This window comes from Hyla sarda, chromosome 2, assembly GCF_029499605.1.
Source record: "Hyla sarda isolate aHylSar1 chromosome 2, aHylSar1.hap1, whole genome shotgun sequence".
NCBI classification, from domain to species: Eukaryota; Metazoa; Chordata; class Amphibia; order Anura; family Hylidae; genus Hyla; species Hyla sarda.
Window position 1 is genome coordinate 26,741,316 of NC_079190.1, and position 14,820 is coordinate 26,756,135.

Genomic DNA, 14,820 nt, shown 5'->3' on the forward strand with positions numbered 1-14,820 from the left:
ATGGCGATTTATCATAGTTACCACACAATATTGGTCGCCTTATTTACCAACTGACAGAGTTTAGCACCCCTAAAGCATCACCGTCAGTGCTCCTCCTGAAAGCAAGCGACCACCTCAGAAGGAGTATTCAAACGTTGGAGTGCAAAAAATGCCTCAGTTTAGTGAACAAGTCGCCCAACAGTCCTCAGTTATGTACGCCGCAGTCACCATGTCACAGTGACATAAATTCAATGCGTTCCTTGAAGAACCATAGCGCCACACGGGATTTATCTTCCCTATCCATACATCTTACTCCAACGCCGTTTGATCTTTCTACTAATGAAGATACTATCATAGATCACTCTTTCTCGTCTCCAGGTTCATTGATCCAACTGGAGGACAATTCTCACAGCATGGTCACATCTGGCACCATTGTAACGAATTCCTCGGACATCCCACACTTATACCATCTACATCAGGTCATCAACTATCCACATTGGGCTATCAACAGAATTATTTTTTAGAACTGAGTCCAGTCAAGACACTTCCAATTGTGGACCTTTTCACCCCTCAGAGCAGAAAAAGGAAAAAAGAAGGGGAAAGAGAGGTTGCCGCGGTGGCCAAAAAAGGAAGGACACAGGATCGAAACAAATCAACATGCATAAAAAAATAAAAATAATTTTTTTTTATATATTCAAATACAAATTGACGGCGGCAGAAAGGAGCCTCTTACAAAAAGGCTTGTCTTTTTGCCCCAATTCCAACAGCAACAAGTTTGATTTATACCTGGATTTTCAAAAATTAATCCCCAAACTGACCTTGCAGCAACATAGTCCATCGAACCGCTCTGAATTATTTGATTTACAATGTGCCACTGTTGATATCAAACATCAACCACTAAAACCACCATCCAATTTTCACCCGATTCAATCACAGGGATCACACATTGAGATTTTTCAGCAATTAGTCAGTAATAATCTAAACAGTCAAGTGACAAAGAAATCTCAACATAGGAAAAACAATCTTACCAGGAATGAAAGAATGGCCTTGAAGAATTTACGTGCCAACACAGAAATCTATATGCGTCCAGCGGACAAAGGTGGAGGTCTCGTCATTTTAGACTATGATCAATATCATACTTAGTCCTTGTGTATTCTATCTGATACAGACTATTATATGGTGGTCAAAACCGATCCCTTTGGTAGGATAAAAAAAGATCCATACCAGCTGGTCAACAAAGCAACTGAACAGGCCATCCTAAATAAGGATGAACAGAATTTCATTTTACATACTTACAATAATAAACCTTGTTTTTACTATTTACCGAAAGAACACAAATCCATTGAAAATCCACCTGGGAGACCAATTATTTCCTGCACCAATGCTACACTCAGCAATTTGGCTCACGATCTAGATTTCTATCTTCAGGTCTAAGCCACCAACTTACCGAGTTATTTAAGAGATTCCTCACAGTTATTAGAGCATCTTCTCCCCCTGCAATGGGAGTCTAATTACATCCTTATTACTTGTGGGGTTTCATCTTTATACTCTATTATCCAACAAGAACTGGGATTGCGTTGCATTAGAGAATCCTTGGAAAGAGACCCGTCCATCACCTTATCCCATTGTAATTTCCTTGTGGATTCCCTCTCATACATCCTACACAACAATTACTTCATATATGATGGATCTATTTACCATCAGAAGCTTGGGACCGCGATGGTCTCAAAGGTAACACCTGTTTATGCCAACATATTCATGGGGGGCCTTTGTGTCCAAACACATTTGGGGTAACCAGTCCGTCATGGAAAATATATTGGTGTATTACCGTTATATTGATGATCTCTTCTTTGTATGGAAAGGTCCTGAGGATGCTTTTTCCACATTTCTTCAATACCTGAACAAGATCTCCTGGGGCTAATGCTTCACCTTGGAATTTAGTAATGTGAGCATCAATTTCTTGGACGTTTGCATAATGCATGATGAAAAATCACTTCGTACATCCACCTTTTTCAAAAAGGTGGATGCAAACAGTTATTTAGATTTCAACAGTGCGCACTTAAAAAAATGGTTATTAAATATTCCTTTTAGTCCGTACAAGCAGATACGAAAAAAATTGTACCAACCCAGACATCTTTAGGGAACAGTCACAGCTGCTACGTGAACGTTTCAGAGAGAAACATTATCCTGAGAAGGTTTTGAATGATGCCTACAATCGCACAAAAAACCTTACTCCGATAGATTGTCTAACAAATAATAGCAAATGAACCAAAGAATAAGAACAAAGTGAAAAGTCTTCCTTCTCTTCAAACCTTATTACTACTTACAGTAAGGATTCACATCTAATCAGAAGAATAGTTTGCCGACACTGGCACATCCTGAAAATGGACCCTTACCTCTCCAAAATAATTCCGAAGCAACTCCGCTTCACATACAGGAGATCAGCATCTTTAAAAGACCATTTTGGCTCCAAGCCAGATCAGGAGACAGCAGAGGAAACATTCAGCTCATATTGATCCCTTTGGTGCACCCCTGAGGAGAGGGCGCTTCAAATGTAAAAAGGCTCGCTGCCTTTGTTGTCAACAGATCTCCAATGGCCAAACTGAATTTGTCTCATCCTCAACGGGTGGAAAGTTTGACATAAAATTCCATCCAACATGTCAAACGGATCAGGTCATCTACATGATTCAATGTCTGAATTTCCCATTACAGTACATAGGGCGCACAACTCGCCCATTGCATTTAAAGGGGTACGCCGGTGACATTTTTTTTTAATCAACTGGTGCCAGAAAGTTAAACAGATTTGTAAATTAATAGAAAAAATTGCCCGGACCTTCTAGTCCACTTGGGCATGATCACTGGCATATCAATTTTATAAATTGTGCATATCCACCAAGGCTGGTTTATCGCCTTCAAACTACTAAGACCATCAGGACATCCAGTCCGACATCAGTCCGGTCCACTAGTGCCAACTACCTCCAGTGCAACGAACCCGGCTCCAGAAGCAGCTGACGTCACACGCCGGCAACACGAGGTGAGCTCCTCGTATCCAGTGTATGGCCCTGATTCCATCTAGCCAGCGGTGAGTACTTACCATCTCTAGCGCCTGCCAGCGCCAACGTCCTCCCGGCGATCTGCGATCACCGGCGCCTGCCAGTGCCAACCACCACCGCTCTCACCAGGACCTTACTGGACTCTACCAATACCATCTGGAACGTTGCACAGAGGACGCAGTGTACCGGCACCATCTACACTGTCACGATTCGGCTGGCAGGAGGTGGATCCTCTGTGCCAGAGAGGGATTGGCGTGGACCGTGCTAGTGGACCGGTTCTAAGTTACTACTGGTATTCACCAGAGCCCGCCTCAAAGCGGGATGGTCTTGCAGCGGCGGTAGTAACCAGGTCGTATCCACTAGCAACGGCTGAACCTCTCTGACTGCTGAAGATAGGCGCGGTACAAGGGAGTAGACAAGAGCAAGGTCGGACGTAGCAGAAGGTCGGGGCAGGCAGCAAGGATTGTAGTCAGGGGCAACGGCAGGAGATCTGGAACACAGGCTAGGAACACACAAGGAAACGCTTTCACTGGCACAATGGCAACAAGATCCGGCGAGGGAGTGCAGGGGAAGTGAGGTATACATAGGGAGTGCACAGGTGAACACACTAATTAGAACAACTGCGCCAATCAGTGGCGCAGTGGCCCTTTAAATCGCAGAGACCCGGCGCGCGCGCGCCCTAGGGAGCGGGGCCGCGCGCGCCGGGACAGGACCGACGGAGAGCGAGTCAGGTACGGGAGCCGGGGTGCGCATCGCGAGCGGGCGCCACCCGCATCGCGAATCGCATCCCGGCTGGAGGCGGTATCGCAGCGCACCCGGTCAGTGGATCTGACCGGGGCGCTGCAGTAGCGAGGATGTTGCGAGCGCTCCGGGGAGGAGCGGGGACCCGGAGCGCTCGGCGTAACAGTACCCCCCCCCCTTGGGTCTCCCCCTCTTCTTGGAGCCTGAGAACCTGAGGACCAGACTTTTGTCTAGGATGTTGTCCTCAGGTTCCCAGGATCTCTCTTCAGGACCACAGCCCTCCCAATCAACCAAAAAAATTTTTTTCCCTCTGACCGTCTTGGAGGCCAGTATCTCCTTCACGGAGAAGATGTCAGAAGAACCGGAAACAGGAGTGGGAGAAACAAGTTTGGGAGAGAAGCGGTTGATGATGAGTGGTTTAAGGAGAGAGACGTGGAAGGCATTGGGAATACGAAGAGAAGGAGGAAGAAGAAGTTTGTAAGAGACAGGATTAATTTGGCACAAGATTTTGAAAGGACCAAGATAGCGTGGTCCCAGTTTGTAGCTGGGGACACGGAAGCGGACATATTTAGCGGAGAGCCATACCTTGTCTCCGGGAGAAAAAATGGGGGGAGCTCTTCTTTTCTTATCGGCAAACTTTTTCATGCGAGATGAAGCCTGTAAAAGAGAATTTTGGGTCTCTTTCCATATGGTGGAAAGATCACGAGTCACTTCATCCACAGCGGGCAAACCAGAGGGCAAGGGAGTAGGGAGGGGGGGAAGAGGGTGACGGCCGTACACCACGAAAAATGGGGATTTAGAAGAAGATTCAGAGACTCTGAAGTTGTACGAGAATTCGGCCCATGGTAGAAGATCTGCCCAGTCATCCTGGCGGGAGGAAACAAAATGCCGTAAATAGTCACCCAGGACCTGGTTAATTCTTTCTACTTGCCCATTGGATTGAGGATGATAAGCAGAAGAGAAGTTTAATTTAATCTTGAGTTGTTTACAGAGAGCCCTCCAGAATTTTGACACGAATTGGACGCCTCTATCCGAGACGATCTGCGTGGGCAAACCGTGAAGACGAAAAATGTGTACAAAAAATTGTTTTGCCAACTGAGGTGCTGAAGGAAGACCAGGAAGAGGAATAAAATGTGCCATCTTGGAAAATCGATCAACGACCACCCAAACAACAGTGTTGCCACGGGATGGGGGTAAGTCTGTAATAAAGTCCATACCAATCAGAGACCAAGGCTGTTCGGGGACAGGCAGAGGATGAAGGAGACCAGCAGGCTTCTGGCGAGGAGTCTTATCTCGGGCACAGACAGTACGGGCCCGCACAAAATCAACAACATCCGTCTCCAGAGTCGGCCACCAATAGAAGCGAGAGATGAGTTGCAAGGACTTTTTGATGCCCGCATGGCCAGCGAGGTGGGAGGAGTGACCCCATCTGAGAATCCCGAGACGTTGGCGTGGAGAAACGAAGGTCTTCCCTGGAGGAGTTTGCCTGATGGAGGCATCAACCTCCAATAGGAAGGGTTTAGATGGGTCAGGTCTGGAGAGCACGGGAGCAGAAGAAAAGGCAGACTTGAGCCGTTTAAATGCGTCTTCCGCTTGAGGAGACCAGGACTTAGGATTGGCATTCTTCTTGGTTAAAGCCACGATAGGAGCCACAATAGTGGAAAAATGAGGAATAAATTGTCTGTAATAATTGGCGAACCCCAAAAAACGTTGGATAGCACGGAGTCCGGAGGGGCGTGGCCAATCTAAGACGGCAGAGAGTTTATCTGGGTCCATTTGTAGTCCCTGGCCAGAGACCAAGTATCCTAGGAAAGGAAGAGATTGACATTCAAACAGACATTTCTCCATTTTGGCATAAAGTTGATTGTCTCGAAGTCTCTGAAGAACCATGCGGACATGCTGGCGGTGTTCCTCTAAGTTGGCAGAAAAAATCAGAATATCGTCCAGATACACAACAACACAGGAATATAAGAGATCACGAAAAATTTCATTAACAAAGTCTTGGAAGACGGCAGGGGCGTTGCACAGGCCAAAGGGCATGACCAGATACTCAAAGTGTCCATCTCTAGTGTTAAATGCAGTTTTCCATTCGTCCCCCTCCCTGATGCGGATGAGATTATAAGCACCTCTTAAGTCCAGTTTGGTAAAGATGTGGGCACCTTGAAGGCGATCAAAGAGTTCTGAGATAAGAGGTAGGGGGTAGCGGTTCTTTACCGTGATTTTATTAAGTCCGCGGTAATCAATGCAAGGACGTAGGGAGCCATCTTTTTTGGACACAAAGAAAAATCCAGCTCCGGCAGGAGAGGAGGATTTGCGGATAAACCCCTTTTTTAAATTTTCCTGGATGTATTCGGACATAGCAAGAGTCTCTGGGGCGGACAGAGGATAAATTCTGCCCCGGGGTGGAGTAGTGCCCGGGAGGAGGTCAATAGGACAGTCATAAGGCCTGTGAGGAGGTAAAGTCTCAGCTTGTTTTTTGCAAAATACGTCAGCATAGTCCATATAAGCCTTAGGGAGACCGGTTACAGGGGGAACCACAGGGTCACGGCAGGGAGTACTGGGAACCGGTTTAAGACAGTCCTTGAAACAAGAAGTACCCCAGCTCTTTATCTCTCCTGTGGACCAATCAAGGGTTGGGGAATGGCGTTGAAGCCACGGTAGTCCAAGGAGAATTTCGGAAGTGCAATTGGAGAGGACCAAAAACCCAATTTTTTCGTGATGAGGTCCGATGCACATTAGGAGGGGCTCCGTGCGGTAACGTACGGTACAGTCCAATCTTTTATTGTTAACACAATTGATGTAGAGGGGTCTGGCGAGACTGGTCACTGGGATGTTGAACCTGTTGATGAGAGAGGCCAAAATAAAATTTCCTGCAGATCCGGAATCCAAGAAGGCCATAGTAGGGAAGGAGAAGGTAGAGGCAGATATCCGCACAGGCACAGTAAGGCGTGGAGAAGCAGAGTTGACATCAAGAACTGTCTCACCTTTGTGCGGAGTCAGCGTACGTCTTTCCAGGCGGGGAGGACGGATAGGACAATCCTTCAGGAAGTGTTCGGTATCGGCACAGTACAGGCAAAGATTCTCCATGCGGCGTCGTGTCCTCTCTTGAGGTGTCAAGCGAGACCGGTCAACTTGCATAGCCTCCACGGCGGGAGGCACAGGAACGGATTGCAGAGGACCAGAGGAGAGAGGAGCCGGGGAGAAAAAACGCCTCGTGCGAACAAAGTCCATATCCTGGCGGAGCTCCTGACGCCTTTCGGAAAAACGCATGTCAATGCGAGTGGCTAGATGAATGAGTTCATGCAGGTTAGCAGGAATTTCTCGTGCGGCCAGAACATCTTTAATGTTGCTGGATAGGCCTTTTTTAAAGGTCGCGCAGAGGGCCTCATTATTCCAGGATAATTCGGAAGCAAGAGTACGGAATTGGATGGCGTACTCGCCAACGGAAGAATTACCCTGGACCAGGTTCAGCAGGGCAGTCTCAGCAGAAGAGGCTCGGGCAGGTTCCTCAAAGACACTTCGAATTTCCGAGAAGAAGGAGTGTACAGAGGCAGTGACGGAGTCATTGCGGTCCCAGAGCGGTGTGGCCCATGACAGAGCTTTCCCAGACAGAAGGCTGACTACGAAAGCCACCTTAGACCTTTCAGTAGGAAACTGGTCCGACATCATCTCCAAGTGCAGGGAACATTGTGAAAGGAAGCCACGGCAAAACTTAGAGTCCCCATCAAATTTATCCGGCAAGGATAGTCGTAGGCCGGAAGCGGCCACTCGCTGCGGAGGAGGTGCAGGAGCTGGCGGAGGAGATGATTGCTGAAGCTGTGGTAGTAGCTGCTGTAGCATCACGGTCAGTTGAGACAGCTGGTGGCCTTGTTGCGCTATCTGTTGCGACTGCTGGGCGACCACCGTGGTGAGGTCGGCGACAACTGGCAGTGGAACTTCAGCGGGATCCATGGCCGGATCTACTGTCACGATTCGGCTGGCAGGAGGTGGATCCTCTGTGCCAGAGAGGGATTGGCGTGGACCGTGCTAGTGGACCGGTTCTAAGTTACTACTGGTATTCACCAGAGCCCGCCGCAAAGCGGGATGGTCTTGCAGCGGCGGTAGTAACCAGGTCGTATCCACTAGCAACGGCTCAACCTCTCTGACTGCTGAAGATAGGCGCGGTACAAGGGAGTAGACAAGAGCAAGGTCGGACGTAGCAGAAGGTCGGGGCAGGCAGCAAGGATCGTAGTCAGGGGCAACGGCAGGAGGTCTGGAACACAGGCTAGGAACACACAAGGAAACGCTTTCACTGGCACAATGGCAACAAGATCCGGCGAGGGAGTGCAGGGGAAGTGAGGTATACATAGGGAGTGCACAGGTGAACACACTAATTAGAACAACTGCGCCAATCAGTGGCGCAGTGGCCCTTTAAATCGCAGAGACCCGGCGCGCGCGCGCCCTAGGGAGCGGGGCCGCGCGCGCCGGGACAGGACCGACGGAGAGCGAGTCAGGTACGGTGCCGGGGTGCGCATCGCGAGCGGGCGCCACCCGCATCGCGAATCGCATCCCGGCTGGAGGCGGTATCGCAGCGCACCCGGTCAGTGGATCTGACCGGGGCGCTGCAGTAGCGAGGATGTTGCGAGCGCTCCGGGGAGGAGCGGGGACCCGGAGCGCTCGGCGTAACATACACACTGTGAAAACAGCGCCTCTAACCCAGGTTACCACCAAAAGGATCGGTAACACTTATTTGAAACTGTCATAAATTGTTGAACTATTATAAGGATACATTATATTCTAAAGAAGGAAAAGAGGGAAACAATTATACAGGCACCCTCAGCTACATTTCACATATTGCGCAGTGGGTGCCTAGATATCAGCGGTTAAATACCAGCTGCACTCACTATATGCCAGTGATAATATTATCATGCCATTAACATTATTTTAATTTTGGTACTATTGTCATTTCACATTTTCATGTACATTATTACCTAAAAGTTGTTTTTATTGTATATGTTCTTCTCACATGGGCCCTGTGAGAAGCAACTAACTACAGTCTATTTATCCTATTTTAATAAATTGTTTACATTATTATCATTGAAGCACGATCCAGACAATCATTTATTTAATATTTTCTCATTTAATATCCATACCATTATTTACTCACTTAGAAGGTCCGGGCAATTTTTACTATTGGCTTTTCCTTTTTTGCAATTAGGGTATAGTTGCATGCCCTAGCTTGACCTCAGTGTGTACTATTATTGTGAGCTGCACATACACCCCTTTTTTCTTTTTAGATTTGTAAATTACTTCTAATAAAAAATCTTAATCCTTTCAGTACTTATTTGCTGCTGAATACTACAGAGGAAATTATTTTCTTTTTGGAACACAGAACTCTCTGCTGACATCATGACCACAGTGCTCTCTGCTGACATCAGAACTGTCCAGAGAAGGAGAAAATCCCCATAGAAAACATATGCTGCTATGGGCAGAGATGTCAGCAGAGAGCACTGTGCTCATGATGTCAGCAGAGAGCTCTGTGTTCCAAAAAGAAAAGAATTTCCTCTTTAGTATTCAGCAGCTAATAAGTACTGAAAGGATTAAGATTTTTCAGTAGAAGTAATTTACAAATCTGTTTAACTTTCTGGCACCGGTTGATTTACACGGTAACCCCTCATCATATCACGACGGGCCCGGCGTCATAGTGAAGCCGGGACCCGCCGCTAATAGTGCGCAGCGCCGATCACGGCGCCGCGCGCTATTAACCATTTAGCCGCGCGCTCAGAGCTGAGCGCGCGACTAAAAGCAAAAGTAAAAGCTGCCGGTTAACTCAGTGGGCTGTTCGGGATAGCCGCGGCGAAATCGCGGCATCCCGAACAGCTTACAGGACAGCGGGAGGGCCCCTACCTGCCTCCTTGCTGTCCGATCGCCGAATGACTGCTCAGTGCCTGAGATCCAGACATGAGCAGTCATCCGGCAGAATCATCGATCAATGGTTTCCTATGAGAAACCAGTGATCAATGATAAAGATCAGTGTGTGCAGTGTTATAGGTCCCTATGGGGTAACAATGATCAGTGTGTGCAGTGTTATAGGTCCCTATGGGATAACAATGATCAGTGTGTGCAGTGTTATAGGTCCCTATGGGAGCTATAACACTGCAAAAAAAAAGTGAAAAAAAAGTGAATGAAGATCATTTAACTCCTCCCCTATTAAAAGTTTGAATCACCCCCCTTTTCCCATAAAAAAAAACACAGTGTAAATAAAAATAAAAATAAACATATAATGGTATCACCGGGTGCGGAAATGTCCGAATTATAAAAATATATCGTTAATTAAACCGCTCGGTCAATGGCGTGCGCGCAAAAAAATTCCAAAGTCCAAAATAGTGCATTTTTGCTCACTTTTTATATCATTTAAAAAATGAATAAAAAGCGATCAATAAGTCCTATCAATGCAAAAATGGTACCGTTAAAAACTTCAGATCACGGCGCAAAAAATGAGCCCTCATACCGCCCCATACACGGAAAAATAAAAAAGTTATAGGGGTCAGAAGATGACAATTTTAAACGTATTAATTTTCCTGCATGTAGTTATGATTTTTTCCAGAAGTGCGACAAACTCAAACCTATATAAGTAGGGGATCATTTTAATCGTATGGACCTACAGAATAAAGATAAGGTGTAATTTTTACCGAAAAATGTACTACGTAGAAACGGAAGCGCCCAAAAATTACAAAACGGCGTTTTTTTTTCAATTTTGTCTCACAATGATTTTTTTTTCCATTTCACCGTAGATTTTTGGGCAAAATGACTGAAAATAAGCCATCATATGGATTTTTAGGTGCAAAATTGAAAGAGTTATGATTTTTTAAAGGCAAGGAGCAAAAACCGAAAATGCTAAAACGGAAAAAACCCCGGTCCTTAAGGGATTAAGATCTCCTTATTTTGAAGACCTATAACTTTTTCATTTTTCTGTATAAGCAGTAGTATGAGGGCTCATTTTTTGCGCAGTGATCTGCACTTTTTATTGATACCATATTTGCTTATATAAAACTTTTAATACATTTTTTATTAATTTTTTTGGGAATAAAATTTAATTAAAAAAAAAAGCAGCTATTTTGGACTTTTTTTTTACGTTCACGCCGTTCACCGTACTGAATCATTAACATTTTATTTTAATAGTTAAGATATTTATGCACGCGATGATACCAAATATGTATATAAAATATTTTTTTTAACACTTTTTGGGGGTGAAATAGGGAAAATGGGAAAACTTAAATTTTTATTGGGGGAGGGGGTTTTTCACTTAATTTTTTTACTTTTATTTTGACACTTTAATAGTCCCCATAGGGGACTATTTATAGCAATAATTTGATTGCTAATGCTGTTCAGTGCTATGTATAGGGCATAGCACTGATCAGGGTTATCGGTCATCTTCTGCTCTGGTCTGCGGGAAGGCAGATCAGAGCAGAAGATGCCGGGAAGGCAGCGGAGCTAGGTGAGGGGACATCCGTCTGCCATGCTGGATGATCGGATTGCCGCGGCAGTGCTGCGGGTGATCCGATGATCCATTTAAGTGACCGCGATGCTGCAGATGCCGTGATCTATATTGATCATGGCATCTGAGGAGTTAATGGCGGACATCCGCGGGATCGCGGATGTCCGCCATTACTGGCGGGTCACTGGCTGCAATCAACAGCCGGGACCTGCCGCGCATGATCCGGGCATCGCTCCGATGCCCGCGGTTATGCTTAGGACATAAATGTACGTCCTGGTGCATTAAGTACCACCTCACCAAGACGTACATTTACGTCCTTCGTCGTTAAGGGGTTAAAACTAAAATAACATAGACAAAATATAAAAAAGAAATATTTACTCCATGGAGTCTCAAAACATTTTTATCTGACACATCCTGATAGTGACTAGTCCATCATAGTCACTCCAATTGATTTTGTACCAGCTACACCGAATAACAGATTTGAGCAACTCAAAAGGTTAGAGATGTTTTGGATTTACAAGATGCATACTTTACCCCCCCCCCCCCCCTTTGGTGATCCCGTTCCTCTACAGATGTCAATGCGCATGCGCCCCTGCTGTCGCCCCTTACGTATTTACACATCATCTTCTCGTTATCTCATTCGGATGGACATGACTGCGCATACGCCATTAGCAGCCACATCCAGCACTTATCCAGAATTATACTGATCTACTGTGGCAATTCAGTATTAATGTGTTTTTACATTATTGTGTTTTATTATTAATACATACTCATTTTTTATCATACAATTTTAGTATTTTTTCTATGTATTTTAATTGTATAATGATGTCTATGAGTCCGGTCCATACCGGCACTACTTCCGGTTTGTTTTTATGGTCCATAAACCTGGAAGCTATCACTTGTTGTTGTATAACTGTGAACTAATTGTATTTTATCAGAGCCTGATGAAGAGCCCGGTCCGGGATGGAAATGCGTCTTAGTCTTGCATTGCATGTTTATCTTCTATGACAGATGTCCCGTTTTGGAAGTATCTTCTACCTCCTTTCCATGTTGCGGCATTCTACCTGTCTTCAACATTGGATCACCGGAGGGACCCAGAGGCTGCGTTCTCTCTTTACATGCTGATCTAGGTGTTATGCTCTCAGGGTAAGGGGCCATCCATTCGGCTCTGCTTATCCAATTTTCCCGCTAGGTAATCTGCACGAGGTGCGCACCATTTTTTGCTTTTTGTTTTTACTCATATATAGTTTGTGGGGGCACATTACATAAGAGAGAAAAAAAAAACATAACTAAACTCAGACACCTCAGATACTGTATATAAAAACTGACTTTGTCCAGAATGACAAAAAATGCTGAAAGGGTTAATAAATAATAAATACATAAACAAAAACATAGTAAAAAAAATAAATAAAGGCATATTAACATTATGGGGGAGATTTATCAAAACCTGGCCAGAGGAAAAGTTGTCCAGTTGCCCATAGCAACCAATCAGATCGCTTCTTTCAGTTTGAACAAGGTCTCTGCAAGAAGCGATCTGATTGGTTGCTATGGTCAACTTTTCCTTTGCACAGGTTTTGATCAATCGTATTCTTTCTGGGATAATGCCATCCACGGTGCAATCAGGGTGCCGCCATATGTCATTGTGCCCTCTGATAAACCATGGCAACAGAGTGATATAATATTAGAGGGTGGTCTCTTCATAAATACAGTATACTCTATACACATATATAGCCCGTCCCCTGTAGAAAGGCTATTGTAGGTATCACAGTAGGATCTTGCTTCCCGCATGGGAATGTCGTCCCTGCATGTGATCTGATGCTCTGAGGAAGGGGCAGTTGGTTATCAGTTACTAAAGAGCTCATGTAAGTAACACATGGTTATGCTGCCCCCCCAGGCCAATAAGGTAAACTGCATCTCTCCCTCTTCACGTCCATTCTGTGTTCTGTTTAATCTGCCTTGCAACCAATGGGCAACTTGTCCTTCAGATTTTAACAACCAGATTGGTAAAGCCATTGTGGGCAGGTAGAGTGGGTATTGGAGGCCATCGATAGTGCTTTGTGTGCTTTTCCTATTATCCAGGTTCTTGTCATAGATCCCTCAGTGTGCCATCAAGCAGTACATTAGATTTGAGCAAACATTTTATATTCCAGACCATGTAGACTAGTATACCTATATCTTTTAAGGCACGCCCATAAACATGCATGCTTAAAAGGGGTATTCTGGAGGAAAACTATTTTTTATTTTTTTTTTATCAACTGGTGCCAAAAAGTTATACAGATTTGTAAATGACTTCTATTTAAAAATCTTAATCCTTCCAGTACTTATCGGCTGCTGTATACTACAGAGGAAGTTGTGTAGTTCTTTTCCTTTTGACCACAGTGCTCTCTGCTGACACCTCTGTCCATGTCAGGAACTGTCCAGAGCAGGAGCAAGTCCCCATTGCAAACCTCTCCTACTCTTGACAGTTCCGGACACAGACAGAGGTGTCAGCAGAGAGCACTGTGGTCAGACTGGAAAGAACTTCACAACTTCCCCTGTAGTAAGATTTTTAAATAGAAGTTATTTACAAATCTGTTTAACTTTTTGGCACCAGTTGATTTGAATTTGTTTTTCCACCATACATACATACATCACACATACAAACACACACACCTCTCATACACACACACATCATACATACACACATCTCTCATACATACATCATATATACACACATCTATCATACATACATCCACACACACACACACACACATAGCATTTATACATCCATCTATAGTATATACAAATGGGGAGGGGGGCGATGCCACTGCTGCTAAGAGCAGACACACAGGGCTATCTCACTGCAGCCCTGTGTGTGCAGTAAAGTTTGGAGGCGGGCCCAACCATCACAGTTACGTCTGCACACACAGGGCCGCGACAAGATAGCCCTGTATGTCTGCTCTTCGCAGAATCTCCGGGGTATTTCTTGCTGTGCTACGTGTGACCCTACCCGAAAAGAAAAAAAATGGAAAACAAAAAACACACACACCTTGAAAAGCATGCTGGGAGTTGTAGTTTTGCAACAGCTGGAGGTGCCCTGGTTGGGAAACATTGCTCTAAACACACAGGGGGAGATTTATCAAAACCTGTCCAGAGAAAAAGTTACTGAGTTGCCCATAGCAACCAATGAAGCAAATGGAGACAAGTTGTAATACCATACACAACCTAAGAACAGGGGTGGCGCTGTTTTTGAAAGAAATTCGCTCTGTGTTTTTTTTAGAGTGACGCCATGCCAATGCCTGTCAGAGTGTACCTATATGCAGTGTTTGTCAGAGAGTGCCCCCATACCAGTACCAGTCAGAGAGTGTCCCCATTGCCAGTGCCTGTCAAAGAATCCCCCATATGCAGTGTTTGTCACAGAGTGCCCCAATATATAGTGCCTGTCAGAGAACTCACCCATGCCTGTGCCTGTCAGAGAGTGCCTCCATGCCAGTAGTGTTGAGCACGAATATTCGTAATGAAAATTTTTATTGCGAATATCGTCACTTTGCGATTTTGCGAATATTTAGAATATAGTGCTATATATTCATA

General features: G+C 45.3%; 1 protein-coding gene across 2 annotated transcripts in view; it reads left to right on the forward strand.

Moving 5' to 3' along the window:
- Positions 1 to 12,842: 12,842 nt before the first annotated feature.
- LOC130358321 (N-acetylated-alpha-linked acidic dipeptidase 2-like) overlaps positions 12,843 to 14,820 on the forward strand; it is a 75,496-nt gene continuing 73,518 nt past the window's right edge. Inside the window, exon 1 of one of the 2 annotated variants that reach the window (XM_056561424.1) lies at positions 12,843 to 13,153. In XM_056561424.1, coding sequence (XP_056417399.1) covers positions 13,124 to 13,153 — 30 coding nt within the window. In that variant the 5' untranslated portion in view covers positions 12,843 to 13,123. The remainder of the gene's footprint in view (positions 13,154 to 14,820) is intronic. The other variant, XM_056561425.1, reaches the window with a different exon arrangement.